Genomic DNA, 17023 nt, shown 5'->3' with positions numbered 1-17023 from the left:
GGGTATATCCCCTTTAAGCTGAGGTGCACGAGTATGTACATGTTGGAGATTTTCTGTCACTGTTTCTGGAGTGGCCACTGTAAATATAAGCCCTGAGAGTCTCTGTCTCTTCAGTAAGTAATGCAATCCAAGGAGAACTGGTTTAAGGTAAATGGAGATTCTGTGAGCAGAGTTTGCTTTATATCTCTAAGTACTTGGCTTGCATTCTGTAGAGGACAGCTTGGTAACCAATAGCCCACTTGCTTCAGCCTACTTATAGCAGCGTATATCTTAATTTCAATTCTTTTTGCTGCTGGTTGCTCCTATTGTACAGCTCCCTTGAAATTAGGGGACTGTCAGTATTCCACTGGTGCATTTGGCTGAATAGCTAGTGTGCGTTCCTGGCAAGTTACGTGTCCAACATTTAGTTTAAATAACTAAGTGGTAAACCAGAAAAAGCAACTTTTACAAATTAGGTCCCTGCTCACAATTTCTCAACACACATCATCAGCATCCTTCTGTCCTATTTCTCTTAAAATTGTCTGGCCATCTGTTTCTTGCATACAGTATAGGGTTTGAGGGTGAAATTCCCACCTGTGCAGAGCTCGGCACAAGATAATGCACTACATAAACCCTCAGACTAAGAATTAAGTGGTGCAAGGCCATCTACTGGCTTTCTATACAATACTGCATTCTTCCTCTATGCTGTTACAATGCTTCACAATGTATTGTCTATTTACTGCTCAGTTATTGAAATAGTTCGGTCTGAATTTCCAATTCATACTTATTTTCACGATGATTTGTTTGTTTAAAATAATATGCTTTCTTCCAATAAGCATTTGATAATGCAGCCACCATATTGTGAGACAGTAAACGCTGCACAGAGTAAATACATGACCATTTCTTTCTCTAAAGCAGAGTTCAGCATAAGGGGAATTATCTAAGGGCCCACAAAGTGTCTTGCCAAGTAATTTAATTTCACGGTTCTTGGTCCCAACTCCTACCCGATCATGCATAGTTGGACCCAGACAGCTCTGTTATTGCAGGTTTCATCTGGGCTACTCTCACCTGCTACCAAAGTTTTAAAATGTAAAAAACTTGGTCATAAGCTGCCCATACATAAGCACTGTTTGGTTTCATATCTGTTTTTAATGGCAGAGAGCACTTGCAGGGATTCCAGATGATGTCTCAGATTCCATCAGCTTCGTAGGACGCTATCAAACCCTGTAGGCTGACTCCTTAGCTTTGCTCTGTGTTTGAGAGGTAGTAAAGTAAAGTAAAGCCCACAGGAGAGAGTGAAATATGAAATCTTTACTTCACCAATCATTCCATCAAGTTTGCTCTCTCCTGGATGAGCATCAGGGCTCAACCCCATACCCTACACGTCCCTGGAGACCAGTGAGAGACAAGAGCTGGTGTTGGTCCTGGCCCTGCTTTGAGCAGGGGATTGGACTAGATGACCTCCTGAGGTCTCTTCCAACCCATATCTTCTATGACTCTATAAGAGGCGTTTTGTTCCCTAACAGCGCCTATCCTAGCTATAGTTGCTCTGGAGTCTCCCCTTTACTAAGACAATGTAACTCAGCCCTTAATCTCCACGAGGCTGGAATGGGGAATGATACTTGTCAAGCCCACTGTACTCCCCCCTCCCCCCGACCTGTGGAATACACTGCTGGGTGGGGACTCAGCTCGGATGAGATTTGCGCTCAGTTCTCTTCACTCATGGACCTGCGAATGCTGAACCCTCCAGTCACACGAAACGTCAGATGACTTGCCAGCCATTTCCTGGAAACACCTGATGTTCCAGTTGTCTGCTGTTATGTTGTTTTTTTTTTAACACCTTTCCCCGTGTGTTAAATAATCATGAAGGTTTATGAGCGTGAAACAGAGGGAGAGAAATTAAATCAATGCCCATGCAGGGCAACGTTGCTGGGCAAGAGGGCACCCTATGCCCTCACTACACAGCATCCAAAAATCTCAGCATATTCCTCACTGGGAAAAATGAGTTTGAAGATCTAGTCTGAGCCCAGCTTAATTTTTACCTTCCCAAATGCACCAATCAATCCTCGTGTGGGCAGTTTGGGGGCAGTGGAGGCGATGCGAGTGTGTGTCGCTAATCTGGTGCCTACATTCTCTCCTTTCAGATATCGAGAACGCCAGTGACATTGCCTTGTACTCAGGTCTGGGTGCTGCCGTCATTGCTGTAGGTGTGCTGGTAGTCGGCATTACACTCTATAGACGGAGCCAGAGCGAGTACGGCGTGGACGTGATTGATTCATCTGCGCTGACAGGAGGCTTCCAGACATTTAATTTTAAAACAGTCCGGCAAGGTTAGTGTTGTGATTTCATCCTCTTCCCTCACAGCTTCTTTGAGAAAGAGCATTGCAGCATCTCGCTGCATGAGACCGCCACAGGAGCTGGCTTGCACAGAGCAAGGGGTGTGGTCTCATGGCCAGGGTTGAGCCCGGTGGTTGGAATTCTGGGGTCTTTTCCTGTCTCTGCCACCAATTTCTGTATGAACTCAGACAAGTGACTAATCTCAGCTTGCCCCAGTTTATCCCTCTGTATGTGTGTTAGAAGTTGAGTATATTATTAGGTTCTCCTACTGCATTGACAACTAATAAACGCAGAAATCGTTAGCATTTAGTAAATTCCTGCTCAGTTCCTACTTCTTCTGTTTCTGTTTCCCAACTGAAAGTGATTAAATTTTCATTTGTTATATTCCTAATTTAAACAACTAATTTTCAAGCATTTTATGTTACATTGTTTGCATGCAAATTTCTATATTCTAAGATATATAGAATAGTCGAAGACGCACAGTTGTGAAAATATATTTATTTGCTTCTTTTTGTTAAAGGACTTTAGAAGGTCACTGGTAGATTTTCCAAGACATAAATAAAACCCCATGCTAAAAAGCAGTCCGTTTCCTGGAATATTTCCTTGGCCAAAAAAAATGAGATTTTGAACTAAAGTGGTGATCATTATAAAATCTTGTATTTCTTGATTCGGTACCAGTATTCTAAACTAGATGCTGGCCTTATTGTAGGTGGGTTGGTGTGAAAGTGGCCCAATTTTTTTTCTCTTTAGGAAAGTGAAATGTTGCAATTGGTGTGTGTATGTATGTGCGTGATCACACACACACTCACTCACTCACACACTCTCTCTCCCTCCCTCCCTCTCATTCATTCTACTTTCCAAGAGAGACATGCTCCACAGAGCATAAATAAAAACTTTGGGATGCAGAGGAACTTTACTCATTTATCTGGAAGTTCAAGTTGCCTGTGAGGAGTGGTATATAATTTGCAATTATATCTTTTCCACATTATCTGAGATTAGCTTCTTATTTCATTTGGAAACTCAATTTGTTATAAAAATCTTGTTTTGGGTTTTGTGTGGGAGATTTTGGTTTGGTTTTAATGTTCACAGACACCTCACGGAGGCGCATTAAAAATGCCCACACTGATAGTTTCTTTTATTTTAGGATGCATTCGTTCAGTTGCAGCTACTTTGGATGTTTTGGGAATTTTTAAAATGAATACTTGCAAACAAACAAAAAGCCCCAAAACGGTCTGAGATTTCACATGTATTCTAACCCTCAGCCATACCTATAAATCACTGTTTAAAATATTTTAGCCACAAGCTTAAATGCTTTGGTGGATCCGGGTTTTAAGGCTTGGATCCAAACTCCATTGATCTCAATGGGAGTCTTTGCATTAACTTGAGTGGCTTTGGAATCTGGCTCTTAGAACTTAGGTACACATATGATTTTCTGATTTGTGGTTTTTGTTCTTATGCCAATTACAGCTTTAGTTTCTTCAGAATTCCACACAGCTAGGAATGAGATTCAGATACTCAGATAACATGGTGATGAGCATGATATAAAAATCTAGACAGAGAGACCTCTAGGGACTATAGAATCCTCTCTCAAACACTGGAAAAAACAGAAAACATCTGGCTTGTTTTTTTTCCCCCTCCTCAGTGTATCTCTTGCAAATTGTTTTGGTGGGGTTTTATTGGCATAAATTTTAAAACTGGAAACTCTAAATATGTAGAGCCAGATTCTATCTCCCCAAACTGGCTTTGTGGAATGATACAGGTAGCTCAAAGAAGTCATAACCTGGCATCAGTCTGTGTGGAAAGGTGACTTTTAACTGGAGTAAAGCCAGTGTACTCCGTTCCCATACCAAGATGTAAGAGACATGTCAGAGGTATCTGAGGTGAGGGGAAAGACCAGCTCTAATCTGCAATTTTTAGCTGTTGAACACTCCTTTGGGAACAATGGCCATATGGCATAAACTAGAGCAGCCTTTGGGCAACTCTGTTTTATGTTGAAGTAGTTGCATATTGGCCCAGAGAATCATTTTGACCCAAATATGGCAGAGGAGAATCCATCCCATATTATTCATGATTTGATTTCTTCAGTTGACAGCTTCATGTGATATCCCCAAATCTTAACCTTTCTAGTTTAGAATAATCTCTTTTTAGTAATCCTTAATCCATTTAGAGGAAGAGACTAGTTCTTCTGAATTAGCACGCTGGAGGTTAGCAGTAGGAGGAATTTAAGTACATTATGCTTAGAGAAGCCTAGAAGTTTTTATCTAATCTGTCTATCATGTTTAATTGATAAATGGTGCAACTTGCTTAATTGCCACCTTTTGGATAGGACAGAGTTGGTGTGCATGGGAATTCTTTTTACATTTGAATCTAAGCATTCTGATCAGTTATACACAAACATCCAAAGACACCCCGTTTCTTTAATACCATCTGAGCTGGAGAAAATATAGTAAGAATCTCTGCTGCTGGGTTATATTGACCGCAACATCATTTAAAAAAGAAAACCCAAAAGCTAGGCCTTTGGAATGACTCCCTCCCCCCTCTTTTTTAAGATGCTGAGAGCCGCAAAGAAAGGCTTAAAAATTATGCTCATTTTCATCTAAAGAGAAATCATACCAAAGGCAGCAGCATCTGGTTAGAAATATGCATTAGGGCAGTCATTACCCACAATGAGTAAGCAGCTAAAATGCCTATTGCCTTATTTATCAGTGGTGCTGATGAAAATATTCAGTGGATGCTAGAACTGCAGGAGGACATTTGTCTGCAATTCAAGTTTTTGTAGCAGATTAGACACGGATCTGTTGACCCAAGCGTGAAATGAAAGGATCTGCTAGTATGTGAGAATGGAGCTTCTGAGGGATCCAAATTCTACACTTTTTGAGAATGATTAGTGATGTTACCAGTCCAACTTGAGACACATTAAAAGAGCCTAATTTTCAAAGGGTGGGTAGGCTCATCACTTTCTGAAAATTGGATGCTTTTTAAACGTCTAAAGTTGGGAACCCAAAAATCACAAGTCCTTCTTGAAAATTTAGGCCTTACATTTATTGATTCTCCTCCTCTTTCACCGGGTATTCTCTGAGTCATTCAGCACCCAGAATTAGATTTGGAGCCAACCTTTTCTGAATAGTTGTGGTCCCACATGTCTAGTCAACCTAGTTTCCTTCAAGCCTGAATCCATACCTTCCGATAGGCTCACTAAAAGAGTTGTGTTCAGACATGTTTTCATTTGATGTACATTTGACTCCTTGGTTACATGTGCCTTGACACCGACTGGAGCACAGGAAAACATGGTGTTCAAGTATCCTTTAGATCTATTGCATTGTTCCATCTCCTTTGGGACGTTGCCACGTGATTCTGATTTCTGAGAGCATTGGAAAACGAGAGGAAAGCTGGATGGGTGGTAGTGAAGAGATCAGAAGGAGGATGCCAATGTGATGAATTCATGCACATTTCTCTAGGAATTATCAAAACAAGGATAAAACCTTGCATCTCAGACTCTTGAGTGTTTTCAGACATCTCTTAGCCTCTGAGGCTGGCTTGTTTTAAAGTTTTAACTTGATCTGGCAAGAAGCACAAATCCTTCAATAGACTTTGTACCAGCCGATTCTAGGCACCTGCATATATCCACTTGACTGAGGTTCCATGTGGGCTTGGGATTTTTTTACCTATATCTACCTATATGGAGCTCATTGCAAGATAAGGAACTAGATCAGAAAATATTCTGCTTTAACATTTGTGAAGACCAACAGAATAATTTTCCAGCATCTGTTCTGATTTTATTCTTTGTTATATTGCCTGGATTGCTTTTAAAAGTTTAACTGCAAACAGAAGAGGGAGACACATTATCTTCTAAGAGCAGTTTTTTTTTATTGTCAATATATGAGATGGATATGTTGCAACAAATGATCATTAGATGCCCATGGATATCAAGGGCCGGATCCTCAGCGGATGTGAGTCAGCATTGCTTCACTAAAGCCAAGGGAGTTATACCACGTAAGAGTCAGGCGCCCAAAATTTTGTAGTTAATCTAGAGCTGACACCATTGTTTTCCAGACTGGCCACTGAATTAGTACCCTAAAGGAACCTATAATTTGGGCTAAAGTGAATAACAAAAGAATTAGTACAACAGCCTTTGCAAAAAGTATATTGTGCATTTCTACTACAGCGACTTTCATCTAATGATCTCTGAGCACTTTACAAACATTAATTAAGCCTCACAACTCTCCTCTTTGTGTAGGAAAATGATATCCATTTTTATAGATAGGGAAACCATGGCACAGGAAGGTGAAAGGGGGGATTTTTGAAAGCACCTCACTGACTTATGAGCACAAGCCCAACCGAAAGTTACTAAGGTGCTTTCGAAAATTCCAGTTAAAGTGACTTGCCCAAGGTCATACAATGAATCAGGTGTCCTAGGTTCTATCCCTGATTTTGCAACTAACACGCAGCCCCCTAATTTAACCACTGGGCCACACTCCAAAATTGTAAGGTACAACATAAAATGGAAAGGTGGCTAAACGGACTTTTTCCTGTTTGGGTGTGGAACTCCACCTCCCTTCTCTATTTTTCCATTACTCAGATTAAATCCTGGTACGCAGGCATTTTTCTAGGAACCACTGTGCACATAACAGTTTCCCTTGCATGTAAAATGGTAACTGAGTACTCAATCAATTTCCTTTCATTAGGTAACTCCCTGCTTCTGAACTCATCCATGCAGCCTGACTTGACAGTGAGCAGAACGTACAGCGGACCCATCTGCCTGCAGGACCCCATGGACAAGGAGCTCATGACAGAATCTTCGCTCTTTAATCCCTTGTCAGACATCAAAGTCAAAGTTCAGAGTTCATTCATGGTTTCCCTGGGGGTGACAGAGCGGGCCGAGTATCACGGAAAGGCACATTCTGGAACATTTCCCCATGGGAACAACAGAGGCTTTACGACAATCCATGCCAGGAACAAAACTACATACATTCAGAATCTGTCATCTCTTTCAACAAGAAGTGAGCTGAGAACGACTGGCATTTTTGGCCACCTGGGTGGCCGTTTAGTGATGCCAAACACAGGTAGGTCGATCATTTACTTTTTAAAGCACACAAGAAAGATGTGATTTAAACCCTTTTGCTTTATAGCATATCATGATATAAAGAAGACAGGAGCTCACTTATTGGGAAATGTGAAAATTACAGGAATCTTGTTCGCCCAGAAGACAGTTGTTACTACCAGATCATTTAATAAGATTACAGCCAGGGCCAAATTCAGAGATGGGGGTTTATTACATGTTGATAAGTCGGCATTGTGTCTGAGCTGTTATAATCCAACACCTTCTCATGACTCCTCAGTATGAAACTTATGCCAGTGTAGAAGACTCCCTTTTTTTCTTACCGGGTTCTTGATCCCACCATAGACCTCCTCTCAGGAGCTCATTGGTGAATCAGGGTCTTAGATTCCTCTTTCCAATTTGTCCCTCACGGTCTAATTATATCAATGACTGACCCAGTGAACATTGATGGATATCAGGATGATGCGACAGAAAAATCTGTGGGGTATCATAATGATGAGAGACCTTTGAGGACAGCCACTGTTCTGAATGAAAACTGCTGTGTGTGGCTACACCTGTTGGGGTCTAATCAGTTTGTTGTTTGTTTTGGGGATTTTCCAAGGTTGTTGTTTTTTCCTTCTAACTTAGCTCTGTTGTGAAAGGACATCTCCAGAGTACATCACTTCCAAGTTAACTGCCAGCTCAGTACTGGGTTGAGCATCAGAACTTCGCTTAAAATGGAGGGGCTAAATTTGCATTACTAATAGATGAAGTTTGCTTTGTGACTCTTGAGCTTTGTAACTTAGCGTGAGATTCTCGTCTTTAGCTCTGCTTGCTAGTTGCTAAAAGGAAATGAGGTTTTTTAAACTTGCAGCCACTGTGTGAAACCAAATTAGAATCAAATAAAGGATATTAAGATTGCATCTCTGCAGCCTATTACACTGTGCCAGTGCATTTATGTGGTGCTGACTACACCTTTTGGTATTGTGAAATGGAATGTGTGTCAGAACTGGCCTGATGCCACTCTTTCCAGCTAATTGGGCACCTTTTGGATTCTAGTGATCCTAGAGTTGAGATTCACTTTTGACTAGAGTTTGATTTCACTTGACAACTTTTGTTCTGTGCATCCAGGCCTGTCTCTTACTGTTTATTTGAATGAAATGGCATTTACAGCCTTCCCCTTCGTATTTCATTGCTGCTTTTAAAAAAAAGCATCAAAAACATAGTATATTTAGAATAGATTGATAGTAATATGTAATTAAAAGTGATAATATTTAGCCTACAGAAATGCATGATATATTCCAGGCAATTGTTTCTCCATGGAGGATTTGTATGTTCAGGAATGAACATTACAAAGATATCAGGGGAGTGTAGCTATCAAAAGCGATGATGGGCAAAGGAATTCTTATTATGCATCAACTTACTTTAAATAATGCTCATCCCACAAAGCAAATAAATTCAAGGTGTATTTGGTCCATGCAATTTACTTTTCCCCCCTCTACCACTAGGCTGAAATAAAATCTTGCAGACAATTGCAAATCACAGTAGCATCTCAACGGTTCACTATTTATCTGAAGGTATGCAAGGGTGACATATTGAAAGAATCTAGAATCTATTCTTTCCTCCCTCATTTATGTTGACTTTACAACAGTGTAACTCAATTATGGCCACAGTAGAGTAAGTTCCAATTTACACCATTGTAAGTAAGAGGAGCATCAAACCATAAGCTGCAATGGCTGTTGTGAATATGAACAAAAAGAAATGAAAATCTCTATAAATCCAGTTTGTTTTTGTAAGTGATTTCTCCATTATGAGTTTCTCCTGATCAAAAGTACCAGCAGATTAAACTTAAAGACAAATGTTTGCCAATGTAGCATTGAGTAAAGGTGCTTAAAGAAACCTTAAACAATAATTGAGCTTTGCAAACTATAACGAGCTTTACAGATGACAAGATTCATAATATGAATAGATATTTAGGTGGATAACCTGGGGGCAAAAAAGGCACAGATAATGTAATTTTTAATAATTGGTTTACTGCAACAGCTTTTTGAGAGCTCATTTTAAAGGTTAAGAAAATCGTGCATGCATTTGTTATGCAAAAAAATACTAAATAGAGAACTCAGAACAGGTTGTTCTGTTGTCAGATCAAATAAAAGGCTGTCAGGTAGCAGGTGTTTCCCTCCCCTTGCCCAAATCAAAGCTAATTGCTGGAGTGACATGTCAAAAAAGAGACTTTTTTAGGTCCTAGAGCGTCAAGATATTAGACAGACAATCTACCTTTTTTACTTCATAACTTGGAGCTCCCTTTTTGATGGCACAGATATTCAGCTGCATTCACTCGTTGTGTTCTGATTCCTGTGCTTTTCCTTCTGGGTTGAAAGATGGTAGCGGATCTCTGATTGAGGTGAAGCTGTGATAATTTCAGACCACCTCTGAGTTCTGTGAGTAAGCTCAGACTCAATTTCCAGCTCTATCTGAGTGACCGTTTGACTTTAAGTTTGTGAATGTCAAATACTGTTGTGCACATCCAACAATGTGGTCCTGGCCCTTTCAATTTCTTCCTATACTATAGGAAGGGTGTGTGTATGTGTGTTTCACCAGAACTCACTGTTTTCCAAAGGGGTTCACCCTGAAAAGAGGCAGACATTTTTAAATGCTTCATAACTGGGAAATTTCAAAGCACAGAAGGCACCTAACCACTATCCACTTTCACTGGGAATTAGCTGCCTAAACTGTACTTTGTGCCTTTGAAAATCCACCCCTTTAAACACGTGTGGATTTTCTCAACATCACAAAAGACCTAACTTCTCTCTATCCCATTCGAATGGAGCAAAATGGTTGCCCTAAAGTGAGCCCTAACTATCAAAGTGTGTGCCTATAACAATACAGGGAGAGCAGTACCTAGGGGATTATGACAAACACGGTGTCTGTCCAATGTAATGATGGCTGTGCCTCTCTAGTATTGATATTAAAACCTAGTTAATAATGAATCTCATTGACAGGAGGCTCCGAGCAGGGTTTTTTTAATGTGCCTCATTCTTAGCACAAGTAAAAGAGACTATAATGATAACCAGCATGTTACTGAATAATGTTCATAAATTGAAAGCACAAATAACTTATTTTATAATGAGTGTTGGGCTGCATGACTTTACAGCAGTTCTTGGGCTTACAGGAGCGCAGCTCACTCTGCATCGGTAATGTTATTAGAAGGATGCCATCTCTTCACTGAAATTATAATCACCAAGTTGTATGCTTTTCTACTCTAGCATTGGTTCTTCTAATGAAAGAGAGGGTGAGCGCTTCATTATTTGAGGGGGAGGAAGAAACCCTGAGGTTTTATTTTTGCAAAGGATTTTTTTTGTCATGCGTAACCAGTTCATTTCTTATCATAAACAAGAAGATGCATTAAAGAGAAGAACTGTGCTCTGTGGGCTCTTATCTGTTAGCTGATGTAAAAGATTTACTTCAAAGCAATTGCTACAGAGAAAAGAAAGCTCAGGAACTCCACATGAACTGTGGGGCTGGGTTGGGCTGAGCTTCCTTGGCTTTGCAGTGGACTGTATACACCTTGGAAAAAGCTACTGAGGATTTTAAATTTGGATTCTTTCTTTTAAGCTTAGTAGCTATACCATCTGACCATACAGGGCATTGCTTTTAAGAATAAAGTCAATGACAGAAGTACATTCCCTAGGGGACTAGATGGCTCTGAGGACTTTTAATGGTATACAGAGTCTTTCACCTTTGTGTGGCTGGAGTTGCATTCAAACCTAGTTCAGAAGTGATTGAAAGTTGTTTGAATCTGATGGCTGCGTTAAATAAGTTAGTGGTTTTATTATGTCCCCACTAGGAAATGGGTTTGAGACCACCCTCACAACTGGAACTAAACAGAACCTTTGCTGGCAGTCTCAGCAAAGGGGCAAAGGTCTGAATGAGCCCATGAGACTGAAATCCTCTCATTTCCATAAAGGAGTCCCTCCTGTGCAGGTGGCATTGATGGCAGAGTGGGCAAGAAGTCTTTCTGTACCTAGGGATGAAGAGAGGAGTTCAGTCATCAAGGCTATGCATCCTACATCAGTGGTTCTCAAACTTATTTTTTCACGGACCACTCGAAAATTGCTGAGGGTCTCAGCGGACCACTTAATGATCTAGCCAAATGTTGTTTGTACTGTTAGCTAACTATTGTAAAGAGCTTTGGATAAAAGCACTGTATTTAAAGAAAAAACCTTAACAATAATTAAATTTTTTTGTTCTATAAATAAAAGCACACAAATCATATTTTAATATCTGTAGTCTTACCTTTCTAATGCAATGGATGTGCCCTCTCTCCCCCGCTGCGGCAGCCCCCAAGCTGGGGCTGGAAAGGAGAGCTGTCTCTCCCCGGCAGCTGCAGTCCTGGAGCTGGGGGAAGTCCCATCTTTCTCTGGCCGCTGCAGCCCTGCACATCCCAAATTCCGCCCACCCCCTCTTCTCATCCCACTGCCATCTCCCCAAGGCCACAACCTCACCTTACATGTTTATCTTCTCCAGGGTCCAGGCACCTAATTAGTGGAGCCATGCCTGTGTGGCTCCACTAATTAGGTGGGTGGCCCTTCATTCTCTCACCTTAGAGGAAACTATCCACAGACCACCTGAACGGAGCTTGTGGGCCATGGACCACAGTTTGAGAACCTCTGTCCTACAACACTCACTGGTGCAAAAATTCCTCAAAGTCTGCTCTTTCAAAAACTCATATGATGGCAGGACGCCTGCTCCCTGTTTGTATAAAGCCTAGCCAAGTGAGGACCTGATCCTGATAGGGGCCTTTGGGAAATACTGTAGTACAAACAAACCATTTTAATAAGATGTATTTCCTTAATTTGATAATGGCACACCCTGTACTACCATTTTCAAACAGGCTTTTTGCTAGGGTAGTATACATTTCAAGGGGCTATATATCATTCAGAAGCAATTTGTGAGGTTTTTCTTTACATCCAAAATATTTCCAGAAGCTTTGGATTTGGGAAGTCCAACAATAACCTCTAAACTTGTTCTGTTGTAGGAGTCAGTTTGCTGATACCGCATGGAGCTATCCCTGAAGAGAGCTCATGGGAAATGTATCTTACCATCTGTCAAGGGGAGTCCAGGTGAGAAACCAATAAAAATCACATGGCAATACCATCCCCTCCCCCCCCCCCCGAAAAAAAAGCATAATCCCAGCAAATACTTTTCTGATAGCCATCATACCAATTATTGGATTATGTGGGCCTCATTCCACCATCTTCTACCCTGCTATAACTATTGACTTCATAGGAATTACTAGGGTAAGCAATAGCGTATGCTACCACTCTGAAAACACATTCAGTTATGAGAACTCTGTTGAAGGACTAGATAACTCAGGGGAACTGGGTTTCTAGTAAGGAATCTTGCACGTCTAGGTTATCAGTCTGACTCTTCCCATTGCTGATGAATAGTTATCACCATCCTATGGACATTCGGTGGCCTATGTGAAATGAATGAATGGGTTCTCATTCAAGTTCTTAGTGCATAGATAGTCCAGTTCCTAACTTATAGATAACTCTGTTCTAGAAGTCACTGTCAGAGTCTGCTCCCTTGTTGGCTGTCTGTGATGACATACTGTCACACTGTCCCAGCAAGAACTGAATGGACCATGCAAACTGAACTGCCCTTTGACCATTAGAAGTGTGGTCCTTCTGCGCTGCATTTGGCAGGGTGTTTGAAGTGCTTTTGCCTTGCATTATTTCCCTTTTGTGGATAAATAAAGGAGTTGGTTCTCCCAGGCTTTCAGTCCAGCACCATTACAATCACTTTAAAGAATTAGAAACAGAAGGAAAAGGAAAGTTGTTACTAGGCTTTTGGTAAGTCCAGACAGCTGTTTTTTGTACAGTTGTATCATATATCCTGCCATTTTCTCTGCGACATAAAATGTACCTAGCTACTCTTTTGGACCTTTTCATGAACGAGGTGGCCATTAGACATGGGGGAAGGTCTGAATTCTGCTATCACTTACACCAGGAGTAACTATATTGTAACCAGTGGAGTTTCTCCAGATCTACATCAGTGTGAAAGTAGAATTTGACCAAGGGTCTCTTACCTCAGATTAGTTTTTCCCCTTTGTTATGAAGGAAAACAGCCAGAGAAACAGATGGTTTTAGCAGATTTTGATAGCTGTTCCCATAAAAGCATTTTCTGTTTCCCAGTGGCTTTAACTTTTCACACAACATGGGTTATAAAGAATCACAGTGCTCTACCAGTCAGAACTTAGCAGAACCTAGAAAATAACTTCTGCCAGACTTAGCACTGCACATCAACAAAATCCATCGGGCTCTGAAAAACAACTGTCTGGAAACTTTGCTCTCAAACCAGGAGACTCAGTAGAGTTACAAAGTGAAATTTTACTTAATAGGGTCTAGTAACTGAAGTGAGCAGACTTAGGTCACAAATGTAGCATATTGTCGCAATGCTAGTACAAGGATTTGAGGGGAGGCAAGTTTGAAGTGGGTAGGGTGCTAGCCCTACCTCTCAACTGTCACTAATTACAAGATAATCCTTCATTTTTAGAGCCCAAATTTCTTTTACCTCAAATGCAAAATTGTGAAACAAAATAATATCAGGTCTATGTCAGGAACCCACTTTACAATATTGACTTTCTACGTGATGATTATTCCAAGTCAAATAATCCTGCTATTGCATTATTTTTCTTGTGTGGTTCCTTTTGGGTCCTTGTCCCTCAGCTGAGTCTCAGCAGGGTAATTCTTGAGGGGATATCTGTGACTTGAAGGGGCTTGGCAGACCTTAGGAACTGCACTAGTGCTTTGCATGTTTCATCCCAGGTTCTCAAACATTCATTAATTAAAGCTTTTTAGTAAGGCAGACGAGTTTACACGCATTCAAAAGGTGGACAAATTATGATGGAAAGATAAGACCAAGTGTGTCTACTAATTTGAGGTGCCCAACTTAATAAATGTAGGATATGTGGGTGCTCAGCACCTCCAAATATCAGGATTGAGGAGTTTTAGATTGGGTACCCAGAATGAAAGCACTTTTGAAAACTTGTTCCTAAATATCTTGCCTAAAATCATAATGGTGGAAGAGAGACGGGGGGAAAAACACCCACACCCATCCCTGACTCTAAGTTACTCTCTAATCTTTAGACAATACTCAGGGCCTTCTGGACTTTCAACAGCGCTAAGTGTTATCTAACTGCTGGACACTTCCTACCTTTAGTGTCACCACTGTTGCACATGAGAGTTATTTTCCTTTCCACATATTTCCATTTGAGTGTATTTGATATGCACATGAGAAACTGGCATGTTAGTGGGTTGTTTTCTTCCCCTTTTTCTGTATATATTGACTTAGAGTTACTCTAGCTTCTTGGGTAAATATAACTTGTCACTTAGTTTCCCCGGTGATATATTTACTCGAGAGTTTGTCACAAGAATTCTGGTTAATATATACTACTGAGGTGTATTTTTCTAAATTAAGCAAACTTGATTTTATCATTACATAATGTTAAGATTAAAGATAAAAATCAGTAAGCCCAGGACACTTAAAATCTTAAATTCAGCCTTTTGCTCCTACTACTAAGCCACAGTATGTATCATTTAAGGGTTTGTTTGCACTTCTACTGAGTATAACTTTCCTTTTTCTCCTACTGTTTACACTAAGATTCTTTATCTTGTGATCCTGACAAATCTCTGGCTAAGCAGTGTCAGCCTAGTACTTGGATATGAGATCTCTAAGGTACTGTAGGGAACAGTGTTGGCAGTTTAGGTTTTTATACCTGCTCAAATCACCTATGCCTCACTTTCCTCTCTGAATTAGTGTTGAAACAATGCCCTGACATGTTGCTAGATAAAGCTTTGCTGTTGTAGCAGGGCTTACCTTTCAAAGAAGACTAACAGCAAAGGTCCTTGCCATTTATAGTCATTAAAGATATTATGGCAACTTCTTGCAACGATTGGGATGTTAACCCAGCATCCTGCCTGATTTAAAACCTGTGTAATTACATCCTACTGCCTAACTGTCCCTTTCAGTTTCAAGTGTATATAGTATTGTGTGCTCACTGTCCTAAGACTGTTTCGTAGAGTTTGTCTATGCTGCTGAGTAGCAATTGTGTTCCACTCCAGCAATGACTACGTTTCAGGGGTGAGTGCAGTGGTTCCTATAGATCCCTTTTACATTTACCTCTCTTGGACTAGTGGTGAGAGTGCTAAGTCCTTTGAGATTGCACTTCCCTTTTGCTTTTCATCCAACAAAGTATTATTTTTAAAACTGAATAGTTTTGAGATTAAAAAGCAGAAGGGACCAGTGTGATCACTGAGTCTGGCCTTCTGTATAACACTGGCCATAGGACTTCCATGAATTAATTCCAGTTTGACCTAGAAAACATATTTTAGAAAAAAAAAATCCACTCTTGATTTAAACATTTAGAGAACAGACTTTTCAGATGAATGGTCCTAATTTTCCCAGTTCAACAGTTGATGGGATGTTGTTGCTGTCCGTGTCATTCTTGTGTATGTCCATGCACACACATGTGGACCCAGATCCTCAACTGGTGTTAATTGGCATAGGGGATCTGACCCGTGTACTCTAGAGCACAACTGGTTAATTCCATAGAGTAGCTTGATGCTGTTTATACTTCATCATGTAATTTTCTGACTTGTTTTCATATTTTATCATCTGGTCCATTACCATTAAGCGCAAATTCTGTTTTCTCAGTCTGTGTTACCAAGAACTGTTCTGAAACCCAACCCCCCTTCAATCTTTGCCTGAGGCCTCCAACAAATTTCTCTGCTTTAGCTCAGTAGGTGTGAGGATTGGATTGATTAGTCTTTCCATCACTACCACTGTACAAGATGCAGTGGGACATTCCAAACAACATTCTTACAGTGTAATTAAATAAGCTCCCACTTATTGCATGTTTCTTTAGCTTCCTTCAACTGTGCTTTCATAATTTAAGTTCCAAACTGAGCTGAACAGACAGGTTGCAGTAATAATTTAGGTGGTGAATTTCAAGCTCTCTTTTTTTTGAGGGGGAGGGGAATGCACCCCCTGGAAAGAGGGGCCAGAAGCAGGCTTATGTACCTCTCAAGCCCTATTTTTAACACTTGAATAGTGGTCCAAGACTGGCCAATTCGTAGAGGTTTGTCGCCGTGAAGCATTAGTGGAGATGGAGAAGGCTCTTGTGTCCAAGGAAAGGAGCACTTAGTCCCAGATTCCTAAACAAAGTCATTCTTCTCTTTGTGTGGGGTGATAGACCCTTTATATTGAATATAGGTACAGGAAAAGTGGACAATATTTCAAAAAAGAAGTGATGTAAAGAAAGAAAACTATTGCATATAAAGTAAATATTTGGTTACAGAAGCTTAGATAGCTAAATAATTGCAGGTGTTTTTCTTTAAAAGCCAAGAGAAAGAGCTGTCTGTGAATTTTAAAGTCTGGGGATATTTTCTGAAACCCTTTTCTGCTTTTCTCTGATATCTGAACTCCTTTGTGAGAACTTTTATATTCCATCCCCATCTGCTGCCATAGTATTTTGATCATTTTCAATGAAAGATTAAGATACGTGAAGGGAAGGAGGAAAAAAACCAGCTGTTTCATCTGCAAGGATTCTGCAGAAGTGAATTAAAATGGGTTAATTAAATACAAGTAGCAGATTTTGCCTGCTGT

The 17023-nt window shown here is 40.4% G+C and overlaps 1 protein-coding gene across 4 annotated transcripts in view; it reads left to right on the top strand.

The window, feature by feature from the left end:
- Positions 1-17023, top strand: part of UNC5D (unc-5 netrin receptor D) — a 289819-nt gene that overhangs the window by 230879 nt on the left and 41917 nt on the right. For all 4 annotated transcript variants that reach the window (XM_074940275.1, XM_074940272.1, XM_074940271.1 and 1 more), the window contains 3 exons: positions 2124-2309; positions 7002-7379; positions 12393-12477. In XM_074940275.1, coding sequence (XP_074796376.1) covers positions 2124-2309; positions 7002-7379; positions 12393-12477 — 649 coding nt within the window. The remainder of the gene's footprint in view (positions 1-2123; positions 2310-7001; positions 7380-12392; positions 12478-17023) is intronic.

The sequence above is a fragment of the Natator depressus genome, chromosome 26, assembly GCF_965152275.1.
Source record: "Natator depressus isolate rNatDep1 chromosome 26, rNatDep2.hap1, whole genome shotgun sequence".
Taxonomy (NCBI): domain Eukaryota; kingdom Metazoa; phylum Chordata; order Testudines; family Cheloniidae; genus Natator; species Natator depressus.
Note: the sequence above shows the minus strand (reverse complement) of the source record. Positions and strands in the feature narration are given on the sequence as shown.